General features: G+C 38.1%; 2 protein-coding genes across 2 annotated transcripts; both read right to left on the bottom strand.

Annotated features, from left to right (window-relative positions):
• Positions 1 to 11,029: 11,029 nt before the first annotated feature.
• Positions 11,030 to 13,084, bottom strand: LOC125242594. Its single transcript, XM_048151421.1, has one exon. The coding sequence runs from the start codon at positions 13,082 to 13,084 to the stop codon at positions 11,030 to 11,032; it is 2,055 nt and encodes a 684-aa protein (XP_048007378.1).
• Positions 13,085 to 13,115: 31 nt separating this feature from the next.
• Positions 13,116 to 14,330, bottom strand: LOC125242656. The gene is made up of 2 exons (XM_048151540.1): positions 14,189 to 14,330; positions 13,116 to 14,077 (listed from the first exon to the last, which is right to left on the bottom strand). Exons 1-2 carry the CDS (start codon positions 14,328 to 14,330, stop codon positions 13,116 to 13,118), a joined length of 1,104 nt encoding a protein of 367 aa, XP_048007497.1.
• Between the last annotated feature and the right edge of the window lie 2,930 nt (positions 14,331 to 17,260).

A 17,260-nucleotide genomic window follows, 5' to 3' on the forward strand; every position in this document is an offset into this window, starting at 1 on the left:
AAAGTTTTACTTATTAACATATTTTGAGGCCTGTTTTTTGTTAATGGAGGAAGCAAAACGTCAAGAATTAGGTTTATAGATCTTTATTTTCTCAAAGAAATTATACATTTCACTTTAGAGAAATATAACTAAAACATAAATAAAATGTTAGGTAGTAAGTATAACGAGTGCACACTCGCTTTAAAAAAATAACTTAACTAAAACTTAAATTAAATATATTATAGTACAACGCGTCTTTTTGTAATTCAACAATTACAGTTGTGTACAAGCAATGCCAGCTTTATTTACTTTTTACGTTTTTAGCTAGCTAATAACGTTTAAGTAGGTACATGTACTTTCATAAATTTTGCGTCATTTTTTACTAGGTATAAAACAATTTTAGTTAACTTAGCCATTAAGTACAATTACATAAATAACTAATTCAAAACAAAACAGAACAAAACCAGTAACCAGCGGCGGGTAGGGAATTATATGCAATATGACTACAAAATACGCTAGTTATTCTATATTGTATCCTTAGAATTAAGGTCTGAGAAAAGATCGGAGCAATTTCTTGTTCAACTTTAAATTAATTAATTTAATGTAACAAATTATGCTGAAATTTTAGATAGAGAGATATAAATATAAATTCCATATTGCCGATGCACTTATGCGTCTGACTGTAGCAAGCTTTGACCCGCCAATATTTGGTTAAGCCTTTGTTTATTCGTATCTCCACTATCGGACGATGGCGTTAAACCCTCAATTAGCTACATGCAACATCCTCACACTTGGCTCATTTGTCTTTGGCCCTCACTTGAGACGCCTCATATTATCAAACTATAGGAGTATGTTATCTATGTCTCAAGGTGATTTGAATTCTGTAAGGAAGGGATAAAGATAGTTTTGGATACAGTTTGATAAGGTAAAATGTGGTCTATTATTAATTAGTTCATTTCATATGTTTATTTGGCGACGTTTGTGTGTCCAAAGACAACGTGTTGTTATAGGAAGGGTGGTAATTAAAAGGGCATGTGTTGTTTAAAGTGGCTCATTGCCTTCTCTGCCACAATATCAACGTCATTTGATCTTAAATACCTAAGGGCATCCATTGTTTAGGTGATATATACATGATTCTTTAACTAAGTAATTAGATGTTATAACATTTAAAAATGTAATATAATGTTTATTTATAGGTCATTTAATAAAAGGTACATAATATTATCTTAAAATAAAATTAAACTAAATAATTTTAAAAATAAATTGAAATAAATGGCAGCTTCCTCGCTCAGCGTCGTCTGCTGCCAGCGTCTTCGGTACTATACCACAGGGGCCGTTTTTTGATTTATTTTAGTTTAATTTTAAAATGTAGTTAGGTATCACTTTCATAAAATTGTAAATTAAACAAAATATGATCCACTTTTTACACAAAATTAAAACCTGTAAGCAATTATAAATTGTAATTGAAAATGACCAAGTCTGTCGTTGGCTGAGGTGGAAATCATAGGACCCCGGTCTTCGTCTTACCCGGCGGACGTCCTTATGACTAACCGGCCCATTTAAAAAATGCCATAACACAATTTGATGCGTTCCTTAGTTTAATAAGGAATTTATAAGGAAAAAATTATTTCAATTATTTTATTCTTCTTAATCACCACTTAGGTATGTGATATCAGGTTCAATTATAATAAGTAGCTTCAATTTTAACTTCAAAGTTTTTAAATTGACACTTTATTATTTTCTTCACCTAAGTGAGTAAGTATAAGGAAAAGTTACAGATTAAAATTGATGGGACTTAATGTATCCTCAGGGAATAACTAAGTTGTCGAAAGTAAAACTTAAACTGAGTGATCGACTTTAAAAGGTAATAGGACGATAATTATAGGGGCGAGATATGATATCGTTTTTATTTTTGGACTGCCTGTGTAAAAGTTACTTATACTCGTACTATTTTATAAGATAATACCAAATTTTTAACCGACTTCAAAAAAGGAGGAGGTTCTCAATTCGACTGAATGTTTTTTTTTTTTATTATTTTTTTGTATGTATGTTACTCGATATCTCCGAGAATCGTGGACCGATTTTCAAAATTTTTTTTTTTGATCGAACCGGTATAACCCCGAGATGGTCCCATTGGCACCAAGTCAGGGTCTGATGATGGGATCCTGGAGAAATCGAGGGAACTCTTCAAATGTTATAGGCACATGTAATGTTTTTAGTATATTTTTCAAAGGTACACAGTATTTACGTCTGATGGTAATAATTTTATGTGGCTGAGCTGATGATGGAAGGTCAACTCCTCAATGGTTAGGAGTTTAAGGATAATTATTTCACTACTGTACATGTATTCGGACTGATACATATAATATCACTAGGAACCACTAAAAATCAACTGAGCTGATGATGGAAGGTCAACTCCTCAATGGTTAGGAGTTAAAGGATAATTCTTTCACTACTGTACATGTATTCGGACTGATACATATAATATCACTAGGAACCACTAAAAATCAACAAATAAATAAACTTTTTAACAAAAAATAAAACCGCCTTCAAAAATAAGCGCGTTACAAAACACGGAGAAACTAAAAAGCCAAAAATAATAAACCTTTCAATTCAGATTTCTTATCGTATTGCAATAAGCTAAACATCCAAATTATAAACAATTCAATTATTTTTGGAGTCGGTACCAGCCTGTGTATGGTTGGGTGGGTCAAACAGGCAATAGCAAGGCGACGAACAGGTCTGGTACCGACTACAAAAATAATTGATTTGTTTATAATTTGGATGTTTAGCTTATTGCAATACGATAAGAAATCTGAATTGAAAGGTTTATTATTTTTGGCTTTTTAGTTTCTCCGTGTTTTATAAAGTAGAGAGAAGTACTTAAAATTCACTTCACCGTGAAATATGTCACCAATACTTAATTTTTTATTATTATTATTTTTCTATGCATGCATATCTACTTTAGTCTAGCCACATACGCAAAGTGACTAATTTCTTTTCCATTCTCGTAAATAACTATTTACTGCTTTAGATTTTTTAAATCTCATTAATACGTATAATACTAAAATAACTAAAACCGTAATAAATACCTACGTACTATGTTGGACAAATTAAAGTACGTCTTATAAATGTCCCTACATTTACTTTACCTACTAATGATACAATAGTTATTATCTCGTCAACATAGTTTTCGAATCACTTACGATACAGGTGGCTCTGTTTTCACTATTCGCTGTTTGATTCAATTAAAACTAGGAACAATAAACATCACTCGATACTTATTCATTTACATTGCTGTGGCAGTTGGGGTTTGGACTTAACGAGTCCGTGGTGTAAGTAAAAAGAAAGCATACATTTCAAACTAATCGCATTTACATTGGAAATTACCAATAACTTGAAACTTTAAATAAACTAATTCTGATTGCTATAACTGTTTAATTGCAAATGATTGTATTTTTAGATAAAAGTACAAAAGTATAGATTGCTATATTTATAAATTTGAGAAAGTCCTTAAATTCTGGATTGAATCTTCATCATGGATCCTATCATTACAAGAAAGTTTTATAAAAATGTGAGAAATCTCGAAATAGATTGACAGCTTTTAACAATCATTAATCATTAGGCTTTTATTAATCATTAGGCATTAGGGTGAATCAATCATATAGTCCCGGGTTCGAATCCCGGTAAGGGCATTTATTTGTGTGATGAACACAGATATTTGTTCCTGAGTCATGGATGGTTTCTATGTATATAGTAACTAAGTATTTATATATTACCTCTATATATATCGTTGTCTGAGTACCCACAACACAAGCCTTCTTGAGCTTACCGTGGGCCTCAGTCAATCCGTGTAAGAATGTTCTATAATATTTATTTATTTTTATATACTAGTATATAGGTTCAAGTTGTCAAGAAGTTCTAGCAAACATTAAAATAACTGTAGAAATCCGAATAACCACAATTGGGCCAAGAATTTAAAAATAATGAAGTTGGTTAAAAAAACTGTTTATTCAAATAGCATAACAATATCCACTTCTCTTATGACTTGCAGCATCACACGCGGATTATAAACAGAATTTATTTGATACGATTGAAAATATTGGTTGGAGTCCCGTTTTATGTATTTTCTCAGATTATTTTAGTATCCTTATGGCTTTTCACGGAGCCTGTTTCAAGCTTGATATATGTTATGTTCGTATTATGATTTATGTTAATTCTACAGGTTAAAATTACCGATTTTATGTGGTAATGAACAATAGTCATAAATTAGTAATGAAATAAGACTATTTTCAAGAAACCAATAGTACTCTTTACTCTTACATAACTGTAGTAGGTATTCATTAATGAAACTCTTATTTATACCTTTTAATAATTGTATGACTGTATGTGAAGTTATAAGGTAAAAGTTACCATATTTTCGCGTATCTTTAGGATATAATTTTCTCGGGTCTTTATACGAATTATCTGTTGTTAGAGTGCGTCCTTATGCTTTCCATTTTATCATGTTAGCACGTTTCGCTCGTGTTACGTCCTAAGCTAGAATATGGTATCTTTTTATTGAAAACGACACATATGTCAGCAGTAATAAGCAATGTTTAATTATGGTCTGTAATTAATTACATATTTACTGCAATAATCATAACCATTTAAGGATAATAAGGAAGTTTTTACGCTCATCTTAGCAATTAGTTTTGGCTCATGGAGAACACTTAACGCGATGCAATAACTATGTTTTATAAATTGAAAATAAAATAAAATGGCTCTTTAGGAATTGTAATGTTTTTAGTAAAAGCTGAACTACACTTTAATAAACCTCATAAAATTGTTAACATTAAATAGGTATACCAAACTAACAAAAACAACTGATCCATGAACTAATAAATTAAACTATAACTAAGTAATTATGTACATTATTAATAATAAAAGGATAATTTAATCGTAGTTATCTGATACCACATTTAAAAATTTTGTGTTTCGCGGCTGTGATATGACGTTGAAGCGGTCGATCTCGACTTCTCCATGAACGGTAGTCAGCACAAAAACGTGTTAATGTACCCATGTCCTTGACTGATTGATAAAATATCAATTTTCTTGATGAAAGGAATGCCATTCGTCGCTGCATTACTACTATATTTATGACTCTCCTCCCTCGCTTATTTTCTTATCTCAATGTTTTGTGTAACCAAGTAGACAGTGTACGTTCAACTTTTTTCTCTTTTCGAATCGTCTACATACCTACTCTACGCTCTATTACTAACACTTGTAATAATACTTAGAGGTATATACAATAATAATCATTTCAGCGTCGTTTGCTAAAGTCAAAAGTATATGCTTACAACCAGGCAAAGAAGACTATTAGTATCTAATAGACTAATAGTAGTAGTAATATTAGTATCATATCTTCACCAAACTATTCGACTACCCCTAGTATCCCTGCTTAGTACTAGAAGGTACTTATAAATTGGTAGAGCCTACTTCCTCAGTGGAAGAATAATAAAATTTTCCGTTTAGTGCAGCGATCGGCGGGGGAGGGTCGTTAGCCACAGAACCGGTAGCGAATGCGCATCGTGCAGCTGCGCGCTGCGCCTGCGATGGTAAGGCTGCGATACACTGCTCATTTATTTTCTTTTTTATACAGCATTTTCTTTAATCTCAGAAATGAAATGTTGATAAAATAAAAACTTAATAAAGTGTAAAAATAATAAAATCATCACAGATAGGTCTAGCTTAAGCTTAGTCAAAAGGTGTTAAAAAAAAGTAGCAAAAACAACTTTAACAGTGACATATCGACATCGTAAAAGTGTTATATTCTATAAGCCTAGGATTGTTTATATAAGATTTACATACTTACTTCATACCAAGGACCATATGATACGGGATAGACAAAGCCCATACAAAAAGGCGTACCCCTGAAATGTATGGCCTTTTAGGCTTAAAACTAACGTAGCCTGGAAATGGCCAAGATCACATTTTCCCGAAATATTTTTGCGTCTTTTTATATTTTATAAGAACAAATGACATGCTTCTTTATTCTGATATTATTCTTATTCTTTATCATGATATCATGTCAATACACATTTTGAAAAAAATAAATTTGTAGGCTTCATCAGTGTAGATATTATTTAATAGGTGGCGCTAAAAAATGAGGTACGATTCTTAGTAACGATTCTTAGAAACTGTTCAAAAATAACCTATTCTCTATTTTCCGACAAATCTTATTTCATACGAAAACTATATAAGCTGTTAGTAAGAATAAAGGATTCTGTCGTAACTCCTAACAGTTTAATGTTTTGAACGTGTGTCATAGATAATGGATGTAATGAATATTTGATGATTGGGCGACTCATAGACAGTTCATAAGAAGTCGTGTAGTAATGATTCACTACAAATAAGGTCCTAGGTTAATAAATAAGTTCATACGACGCATATCTTTACCTTATAATGTATAAATGTGTATCAGAAATAAATTGAAATTATATTTACCTCTTAACGGACAGGTTAAGTAAGTTATAATTGTTTATGGAGGCACCCAAGGAAATTTGGACTTATACAAATATCATGAAGACATCTAAAGGATACATATAACACACATACATACAATCACGCCCCTGTATCCCATAAAGAGTAGGCAGAGCACATGAACTACTAAGTTTCAGTGCCACTTTGGCAAAAGGGGTTGAAAGAAATTGTGACATTGCAGTGACAGGTTGCCAGCTTCTCGCCTAAGCCACAATTTAACCCATATCCCACAGTCAACTTCTACGACACCCACGGGAAGAAAGGGGGTGGTGAAATTTACCACACGAAAGGATATCAAAAGGAAAGAGGACCTAAGGAATATCTATCGAATATCGTGCATTTCGCTCGTTCTTGCCAGTAGCTGTATTAGCGCGAGTAAGACTTATGATAACTGAATTATATCATTTAGATATCGTCGGGTTGATTTGGCATCCCATTCGTTGCAACACTTGAAACTGAGTAAGTGAGTACAACCATTCCATGCAACCTGTGACTCACATCCATGGTGATTTAGCCACCATTACAGCGACAATGGAAAGGAAATTAGTCCTTCCTGGTACGAGTACTTTACAGGTAATTCCATGTAGCTAATTTCATGGAAAAGTGTGCTCAGCTATTAAATTAAACAAACATTGAATTATAGTATTTTAAACATGATTAGTATGCTGAGAAATAATTATTTTCTCAATTGATACAACTTCGCAAGATTCAACGATCTAGGTTATAATATAAAGCCTGAGCAGAAATATATGACTATAGGCTAGTTTCCAACTAGTCAAATCAGCTTCTTTTTATGAACTGTCAAAACGATTTGTTAGTATGGAATTACTATGAAATACTGAGGAGTGACGTCACGGTCAATTCATTTACTTTATATCTTTCTCTTTGACTTATTAAATAGAAAGTATGTTTAAAAATAACTACTGTCCATATTTTTCTTCTAATTATGTGCTGCTTTATTTCGTGCACTGCATCAAATATTTTATTTTAAGTATAGGAAACTAGCCTATTGTCAGGAGAGCGCTGTTATACTGGTGTATGGGATGACAGTTCAGTTTAGTATGAAGAAAATACTTCTAATGAAATGCCGCAACATGGCATGTAGTATGTATATATTTCTGGTCATGTTTTAAGTTGTATGTAGAATACATGGCACCTTTCAGCTTATTTTATAAATTCTAAGGCCTGTCATCTAGTGAGACGATGGACGCGGCTTTACCAATCATCTTACTCGTGTTCAACTACTATAGAGGCACGCTGCGTACGCACCGCTAGTAGTCTAACAACTATGTTTATATAGCTATTATACGACCATGCGCCAGCCTGTATTTATAGCTGTATTATTAACGTAGTGGTAACGTGGACCGAGCCCTTCTCTGTTGGTAAGCAGGCTGTACTATACATAGGTACCTACTTTCATGACGTCAATAGTGAAAAATAAGGAGTTATAGTTGAAAAAAATTGTTTTATCCATAACATGTGAAGCGGTTGTTCCTACGTTTTAGACTCTAGGTACTCGTAGGTATACCTATGCTTTCAGTATTATAGAGCGATGGGCTAAGACCAATTAAAATATAGTTTATTTTATCCGGTACAAGAGTAAAATTATAACGATTTTTTTACAATACGAGTGGTTTGTTGATCTATTTTTGATCCAAAATATTCGAACAACCAGAAATTTAATCAATATTCTTCTGTTACAGCTTACTATTCTTTACCTGTTAATGGATTTAGCATTTCTGACATTTTCTATCGCAGCTCTACGTACGTGAACCCTGAAAAGTTATGAAAAATCATTATGTAACATTGATTTCTTTTAATGGTTAAAAGGAAAAGGTAAGTTAGGCTAGGTAAGTTTTTAGGTACATTGACTGACAAACACATATGTACATAATAGTACATTACGATACAAGTGCGTAAAAAAGGAAGTTCGAAACGAGTGGCGATAAATTAAAAAACGGCCGAAGGGAGTATTTTAAATCGACACGAGTTACGAATTTCCTTTTCGCACGTGTATCGTACGACGTTTTTCAGTACAGATGAGCCTCCGAAGTTATGACCTGGCATATAATGAACCACTTCTCGCACTAGTGCGTAAAAAAACACCATCTGTACTGAAAAAACTATTTCGTAATCTTAATCCAATACAAGTAATATACATACATGTATTTATATTGAATTCAAAAATAGGACACGACACGACAGTTGCCTGCAGGAAGAAAATTGTTATTTTAATTTACTTAGGTATAAATCTTACAATATTTATAAGACAAATGTTTATGCTCCGTTTACTGAATAAAAGCCGTAAATGGCGGATTTAGCATGAATTATGTTAAGTCCGCATCAAAACGCAGGCGCAGTGCGAAACGGCCGTGCGGTTCTAATTTTAAACAATGTGCGAGGGAGATGGAAAATGAGCCCGAGCCCAGTGACAGAACCATAAAGATACTAGATGACTGTGTATAAGGGTTCCTTTTGTACCTTTTTGGTACGGAACCTTAAAAGGCACATTTCCAAAACTTGAATATGAACAGTATATTTATTCGTATACTCGTAATAATCCCATGAATACTTGCATGATCCATTATTTGAATCAAGGAAAATGCCAAATACTTTACTGAGGGTATTGACTTAGGGAGGTTCTTACGTGTGAGTAAAACTATAAAGCTACTAAAAGTAGTACGTGTATGAGTCTAGGGTAAAAATAGAGTAGGTAGTTTTCATTTAAGAAATAACTCTTTATGAGGTAGAAATGGGATGAAAATATGTAAAGGTAAAAAGTAAGTTGGATAAAATAGTACATTACGATACAAGTGCGTAAAAAAGGAAGTTCGAAACGAGTGGCGATAAATTAAAACACGACCGAAGGGAGTGTTTTAAATCGACACGAGTTACGACCTTTTCGCACGTGTATCGTACGACGTTTTTCAGTACAGATGAGCCTCCGAAGTTTCGACCTGGCATAATAATGAACCACTTCTCGAACTAGTGCGTAAAAAAACGACCATCTGTACTGAAAATATAGTTACTTTAATTACTATTTCCACGCGCTGGTAAAAGTATAAAAATAAACCGTATATTTTTTGCTGGTTCGGCCACCTACTCAGAATGGGAGAGGATCGGGCTGCCAAGAGGGCGTATCTGGGAAGACCAACTGGTGGCCGCCTGGCGGGTCGGCCCAGATACCGCTGGGGAGACAGCGTGATGGCGGATCTGTGTCAGCTACAAGCCGATAATTGGCAGGAAGCTGCGCAGGATCGGGATAAGTGGCGTGCTCTCGTTTTGGAGGCCAAGATCCTCTTTGGATCACAGTGCCATACTAGTTAGTTAGTTAGTATATTTTTTATAAACCATGCCACCTCCAGCGCACATAGTTCCCGGTGCAAACAGACTCGTCTTGCGCTCGCGCACACCCTCCCGCCAGCCTCCCCCCTACGCTACCCGCGTGCGTAAACGTGACCCCGTCGATGAACTCTAACTACGTTGTTTTTTTCTTACCGGTTCGGATTTTGTGTCTGGTTTGGACTATAAAAGGTCTCAAGTTTCTCTAGTGAATAATCAACGGTTTATAGTGTAGTATGGTATACTAATAGGATAAGGCTTTTTTGAAAGCTTGTTAATTTTAAAATAGATAATGATTATATTTTAGTTTAACTTACTCAGAACTTATACGAATATGAACATGGATTTTAACTGACATAAATAAATCATACCTAAGTTAATCTTACAGGGACTTTCTTATATATATTGAGTAAGCCTCACGCTAAGCTCAAGAAGGCTTATGATGTAGGTAAGGCAATTAATATTAGTCATCATCATCCTTCTTGCGTTATCCCGGCATTTGCCACGGCTCATGGGAGCCTGGGGTCCGCTTTGACAACTAATTCCAAGATTTGGCGTAGGCACTAGTTTTTACGGAAGCGACTGCCACCTGACCTTCCAACCCGAAGGGTAACTAGGCCTTACTGGAACTAGTCGGGTTTCCTCACGATGTTTTCCTTCACCGAAAAGCGACTGGCAAATATCAAATGACATTTCGCACATAAGTTCAGAAAATCTCATTGGTACGAGCCGGGTTCGAACCCGCGTCCTCCGGATCGAAAGTCTAGGCTAGCGAGGCCACCAGCGCTTATTAGTATATACCTAATATAATAAATATTTCTACGTGTTACAGTTCTTACTCCATTACATCCATGACTAAGGAAAAATATTTGTTTCACCGCCAAAATAAATATCCTTACCGGAGTTCGAACCCAGGACTATTGGCTTTACAGGCAGGATCACTACCCCCTAGGTCAAATGTCAGCAGAGATAAGAAAATTAGAACCAAAGCCAACAACAGTCTCGTTTTAAGATTTAAACCGCTAATCAATTTATGACTTATGGATTGTCCATAGATAATCTTCCGTTTTTTTAATGGTTATGATTGTGGATCTCCTTAGTTAGTTAGTTAGTTAGTTTTATTGGGCATTTTCCGCAAGTCGACATCCATTGTGCCTATTTTTTGCGTGAAATAGACGGGGTAGCACTACTCCAACCACCCTAGCTCCTCTACGAATCCTAGCAGTGTTTTCAGGTTGCTAAATACCTCTTTCAGTGTGTTTGGCGTACCTAGATACTTGTTCCTATATACTTCTACCTGTTTACACTCTAGAAGAAAGTGTTTGGTGGTTTCTTCTGCTTCCATGCACGCTCTGCACATGGGGCTATCGGTTATACCTATGTTATTGAGGTGTTTGTTCAGTGTGTTGTGTCCTGTCATTAATCCTACTAGTTTGCGCAGTTGCTGTCTGGGTGTTCTGAGTAGGATTTTTGTGAGCTTTGTATTAGGTTCAGCAAGAGTTTCTTTAGTTTGTCTACATGTGTCTAACTCTACCCAGTATTTGTTGTGTAGCTGTTTGTAGTGTTGACTAAGTTGGTTTTTCCTATATGATACTGGTAGGGGTATGATGGGTTCGGGGCCATATGCCGGTGTGGCTGATCCTTCTCGGGCCAGTTCATCCGCTGCATCATTCCCTCTTGATCCACTGTGCCCCTTTATCCATTGTAGTGTTACTTTGTTGTCCTCTTCACACACTTCAGTGAGTCTTTGATGACATTCTAGTATTAGTTTCGAGGTAAGTTTCGGGCTGTCTAGTGCCTGAAGCACTGATTTGCTGTCTGATAGTATCAGTATGTTTCCATGTTTTACCTGTCGTCTCTTTATGGCATTGCAAGCTTCTATTATTCCTACACATTCGGCTTGGAATACCGTACTGTGTTCACCTAGGGGCTTGGATATGTGTATGTTTAAATCTTCTGAGAAGACTCCACACCCTGTTCCCTCTTTTGTTTTTGATCCGTCTGTAAATATTCTTAGATTTGTTTGGTGTAGTCCTTCTTTTGGATCTTCTGTTAGCAATGTCGTGTATTTTTTGCAGAAGATCGTGGTTTTTGGTATTTTGTCCACTGGCGCTTCTAGCATCGGCAGTTTTGAGATCATGTCGCCATATATTATTCTGTGCGTTGAGTTGAGTTTTGTCCATAGGGTTAGGTCTTTCAGTCGGAGGGCTGTGGCTGCAGCTTCCTTTTGTATATATATGTGTAGGGGTAAGAGTCCTAGCATTATTTCTAACGCTGCTGTCGGAGTGGTTCTCATACATCCCGTTGTTGCTACACATGCTAGTCGTTGTGTTTTATTTAGCTTGTCTATTGCCGTGGTTTGCTTGGTGCGGGGCCACCATACAATAGCACCATAGCTGATCATCGGCATTATTACCATTTTGTATAGCCACAGTATGATGTGGGGAGCAAGACCCCATTTCTTGCCCACCATCCTTCGGCATTGCCAGAAAGCCACTGTTGCTTTGCTTAGTTTTTGTTCTAGGTGTTTACTCCAGTTGAGTTTGTCGTCGAGGATTATGCCTAGATATTTCACCTCTTTTGAAAGTGTCAGTCGTGTGCCAAATAGTGTCGGCATTTCGTATATGCCCAATTTCCGTTTATGTGTAAAGAGAATTGTGTCGGTCTTCTTAGGGTTTACCGATAGGTCATTCTCCGTGCACCATTTCTCTACTATTTTCAGTGCTGTCTGTGTGAGATTGCACAGTGTACTGATTACCAGGCCGCTGATTAGTATGACTAAGTCATCTGCATATCCTATGGTAATGAAGTGCTTTTCGTTCAGTTTTGTTATCAAATCATTTACCACCAAGTTCCAGAGTAGTGGCGACAGTACCCCTCCTTGGGGGCATCCCCTCATAACTAGTGCCTGGTGGTCTTGATTTTCGGATAGTTTTATTCTTCTTTGTCTTAACATATTCATTATCCATCCAATTATGAGTGGATTTGTTCCGTGTCTTTGTAGTGCTTGTTGAATGCTGCTGAAATTGGTCTTATCAAAGGCTCCCTCTATATCAATGAAGGTTCCCAGGCAAGAATTCTTCATCATTAGCGCATTTTCTATGTTACTAACTACAGCGTGTAGCGCTGAATCTGTCGATTTACCTTGACTGTAGGCATGTTGGTTTGGGTGGATTTGTATGTTCTTCAATGCCGTTTCCTTGAGCTCTTTGTCACATAATCTTTCCAGTGTCTTTAGCATGAAGGATGTAAGGCTAATTGGTCTGAATGACTTAGGATCTGTATAGTCCGTTTTGCCTGGTTTGGGGAGAAACATTACTTTTACTTCTCTCCATCGTCTGCGGTATGTATCTAAGTGCTATACAGCTACATAGTATGTTTGATAGATGTTTTATTACTTCATGTCCTCCCCACTTCAGTAGAGCTGGGTATATACCGTCAGTTCCTGGTGCTTTGAAGTTTTCAAAGCTGTTTACCGCCCAGTGAGTTTTGTTGGGTTCTGTTATTTGTTCAGCGGTTTTCCATTCGCTTTCCGTTGGATTGTAGTTATTTGTTTGTTCTGAGTCTGTTTCGTTTACTACTTTGCATCCTGGGAAGTGTGTCTCCACTAGCAGTCTTTCCGTTTCAGCTGGACTACCGGTGTCGGTGTTGTCCTGTCTCCTCAGGGTGCCCAGTAGTTGTCTCGGTTGGTCTGCGAGTACTTTCCTCGTTCTGTTTGCCTGGCTTATGTTAGCTATATTGTCGCAAAAGTTTCGCCATGAGGCCGATTTTTTGTATCTTAGTCTTTTCTTATAGTCTGATTTAGCTGTTTGGTATCTATCCCAGTCCTCTTCAGCTTTTGTGTTCATTGCTCTATTGAATAGTCTTCTCATCTTTGTTCTCATTTGTTCCAACTCCGGTCCCCACCAGCTGTTTGCGTTTTTGTTTTTCCCTGTAGCTGATGGTGTCGATAGTGGACATGTGTTTTCGTATGAGTCAGTTATATGTTTTGTTAGTAGATTTACCTGGTCTTCCAGTTCCTTTGTGTTGTTTGGTCTTAGTATAAGTTTATTATCGTCTAATTTACCTTCTAGGAGTTTCTTGTACGCCGTTATGTCCGTGCGCCTCGGGTTTCTTTTGGGTATGATTGTGTGCTTGTCGGCTGTCAGGTCATACCGTATCCATCTGTGATCGGAGCATGATGCCTCGTCCGACACGTGCCAGTTGGACACATGTTGAGCAGCCAGACCTGTGCCTAGAGTAATGTCAATTATAGTATTACATCTACGAGTGACAAAAGTTGGTTTGGAGCCTGTGTTTAATATATCTAGATTAGTTGACATTAGGTATTCAACAAGATCGTTACCTCTTTTGTTGTTGGTTTCCATTCCCCATAGGTTGTGATGACCGTTGCAGTCTGCAGAGATGACTAGCTCCAGCCCTTCACGTTCGCAATAGCGTATGAGGTTGTTCATCTCCACTGGAGGTGGTTCGTCCTCCGCCGCCATGTAGTTGGACGCCAGTACTATCTCTGGCCACACAGGTGGTTCAGTCTCCTTCCCTTTTCCAGCACTACTGGAACAACGTCCTCAGGTATTCCCACCAGGAGCAGTGTGCAGGCCCTCTTCTTCAATGGGATCGCCTGGTGGAGGGTCCACTTCCTCACTAGCGCCCATGGGTTCTGGAAGTTCAGGACTCTCCCGATCTTCGTGAGGTTCTCCTCCAGTGCCGGTATCAGGATGCCGCACCTTGTGTTCCTGACCATCTCGTCCTCCCTCTTTCCAACGAGATGGTCTCCATTTTGGAGGGTAGCCGACTCTAGCCACTTCATCAGCCACGCCTTGGTGTTTGCGTCCTGGCACCACAGCTTCAGGTACCCATCCACAAAACTTGGTTTTCCTGAGAATGCTGGGGCCTCCGCTACGGTATCCAGATCGGTCTCGATGGCAGCCTGGAAGATTGCATCTCCGATCTTCTTCTCCACCTCTACCGCGTCTTGCTGCGACAGTCTGCCCGTGCGATCGTTGGTGATCGCCACCGTCAGGTCCGCCGCTGCTGCCGCTGCATAGGAGGTGGGTCGGTCCGCTGTTCCCGAAGAGGCATCCATGCGCTGCTTTTTGTGGTCGCCTCTGGGAGATATGGTTTCATCCAGGCGTGCCCTCTTGGCTTTCCCCTCTGGTTTCTTCGCCTGGGTTTGTTTAGCAGCGGTCGAGTCTTCGTCCTGCTGCTTGGTTTCAGAGGTGCGGCTAGCTGCTTCTCTTCGCTTCCGGAGCCGCTGCCTCTGCTTCTGCGAAAGTTTATTTCGCGGTGGTTCGTGCTCGGTCTGGGCAGGCTTCCCTCTTGGTTTACACCTGATCTCCCAGCCGGGATCTATGACCTGCTTCGAGGGTTCAGCAAGTGTCCCGCTCTCCGCCGTCGGTGGTTTTTGTGAGGATGGTCCAGCTTTCGGAGGTTCCTTCGTCTCCGGATCAGCCACCTGGGCCGGGATTCCCGAGGGTACCCCAGCTTTCAGTGGCTGCTCCGGCTTCGATGGCTCCTCTTTGGCCGTTCCGCTCTTCATATGTTTCGCCCTCCTTAGTGCTTCAGCCTGAGCCGTCTCATCTAAGGAGGTCGTTGTGTTTTTGGTTGGTTTTTTTGTTAATAATATTTTAAAGTTTCTTCCATTCTGTTCCCACGAGTAGCTGAGGAAATAAAAGGTCCATTCTACGCAGAGCCCCGCATGCGCAGACAAGGCTAAATACGATGGGTTTCGCCCGGTACCCAAAGGTATCGTTCGCGACTGAGCTCCCTCTCAGCCATGCATCCATCGGCACGATGTACACCTTGGATTAGGTTTGGGTGGGCAAGTTGCAATGATGGGGTTACCCCCAAGACGACAACCCGACCAAGTGCACTCCTCTTTTATCCGGGCTTGTGACCGGCTCCTTTTTGGACCACGGATGATCCGCAAGGAAGGCAGAGTTAGTCGGCGGTTAATATTTACCCCGTTTTTGGGGCAAATATTAACAATGAAGGGGTTTTATTAACCTTTGATGTGACATTTGGTTTGCTGTTTAAAGTTAGGTTTTTTTTAAATAAAACAGTGTGTTATGTTTATAATCATTATTTTAATGTTCTGTTCTCATATTAATAACTCAAAAATGCAAATAAAATGAGACTTCCTCTTAGAAAATAATTAATATTTCTACCAAAAGTTAATCAATAATCAGTCTTACAAAAGTTTAATTTTGTAACATTGTTACAATATGTCTCTTAATATCACAAGTAGTGCTTAAAATTAGACAGTAAAGTTATTCTTAAATATTAATCTGACTAATGGATCAATATTACCTAACCATTTAAAGTTCTAACATACCATATGAGTACCTATGCTTTATAAGTAAAAACAAAACATATATTGAGATCATATCTCACTCAAACTTACATTCTAATTAATTTGTATAATCAGTTTAAACTGATGACACAATAATAACAACATAATAATATACTAATAGTACTCTCTACCTCTGGCTTGCCTTGGCTGGCCGTCCAGAGTGGAGTCGTTAGGGTTACATGCTCCAGGGGTGGAAGTGAAAATTTGCATAAGACGCGAGTTGGTGCAGTGGCTTCACAGCCACTGGGCAGAAAGCGGTGTACACCTCTCGACACCCTTGAGTTCTCACACCGGTGTTGCCCTTGAGCCATCTTGGATGTCGCTTTTTGTGGGGGCCCATCTTGTGGGGACGAGTCACCGTCTGCCGGAAATAAAATTGGATACCGTTTTATTAGGCAGGCGTCCGGTTTTTTATCCATAGCCCAGTATTTAGTCCATCACTTTCATCAAAATAGACCAGTTCATTTTAGATTCCATTAACTCTCAAATAGTCCTTACACCCTGGCGGGTGTTGCCTCTGCGTGTGTCCCATGATACGGGCAAGGGCAACATCCGCTCGGTGTACCCCTTACATTTCATTAAAGTGTCGAAAGGGCCTCTACGTGTTGGCTTCGGCCCCGCGCACGCCTCCCAAAGGTCCGGAATACCATTGTTCCGTGATGGGAAAGACATACTAATAGTAATAACATAATAATAACCGGTTAATACTTACCCCCACATTCTGTTAGTACTTGCCCCATAGGCACTTTTTACACAAAATAAATTATAAAAAAATAACTACGCATAAATTTGACAAAACAACAAGATGACGTATTGGTTCATTAAATAAACTATTTATGCATAATAATCCGGAATCAGTAAACAAATTAATTAAAACTCAAATCAAAAAAATCGTAACGTAAAAATGAACACTCACCTGCGTTTTTGACCCCATGTACCACAACTTCACAACGCGGCGGCCAGTGGGCAACTGACGAGTCGCGACACGTTCGCTAGTCTCACGCGAAGTTATAACCTTGAAATTAGTACCCTGTCGTGTATAGTTTAGGAGCTAAAGCCTGTCAA

This window comes from Leguminivora glycinivorella, chromosome 1, assembly GCF_023078275.1.
Source record: "Leguminivora glycinivorella isolate SPB_JAAS2020 chromosome 1, LegGlyc_1.1, whole genome shotgun sequence".
Taxonomy (NCBI): Eukaryota; Metazoa; Arthropoda; class Insecta; order Lepidoptera; family Tortricidae; genus Leguminivora; species Leguminivora glycinivorella.

Bases quoted from the DNA above. Each gene is read 5' to 3' on its own strand.
- LOC125242594 (XM_048151421.1), bottom strand. From the start codon at position 13,084: ATGCTAAAGACACTGGAAAGATTATGTGACAAAGAGCTCAAGGAAACG.
- LOC125242656 (XM_048151540.1), bottom strand. From the start codon at position 14,330: ATGGCGGCGGAGGACGAACCACCTCCAGTGGAGATGAACAACCTCATA. The intron at 14,078-14,188 runs GTAACGATCTTG...ACATTACTCTAG, and splicing joins GGAAACCAACAACAAAAGAG to GCACAGGTCTGGCTGCTCAA.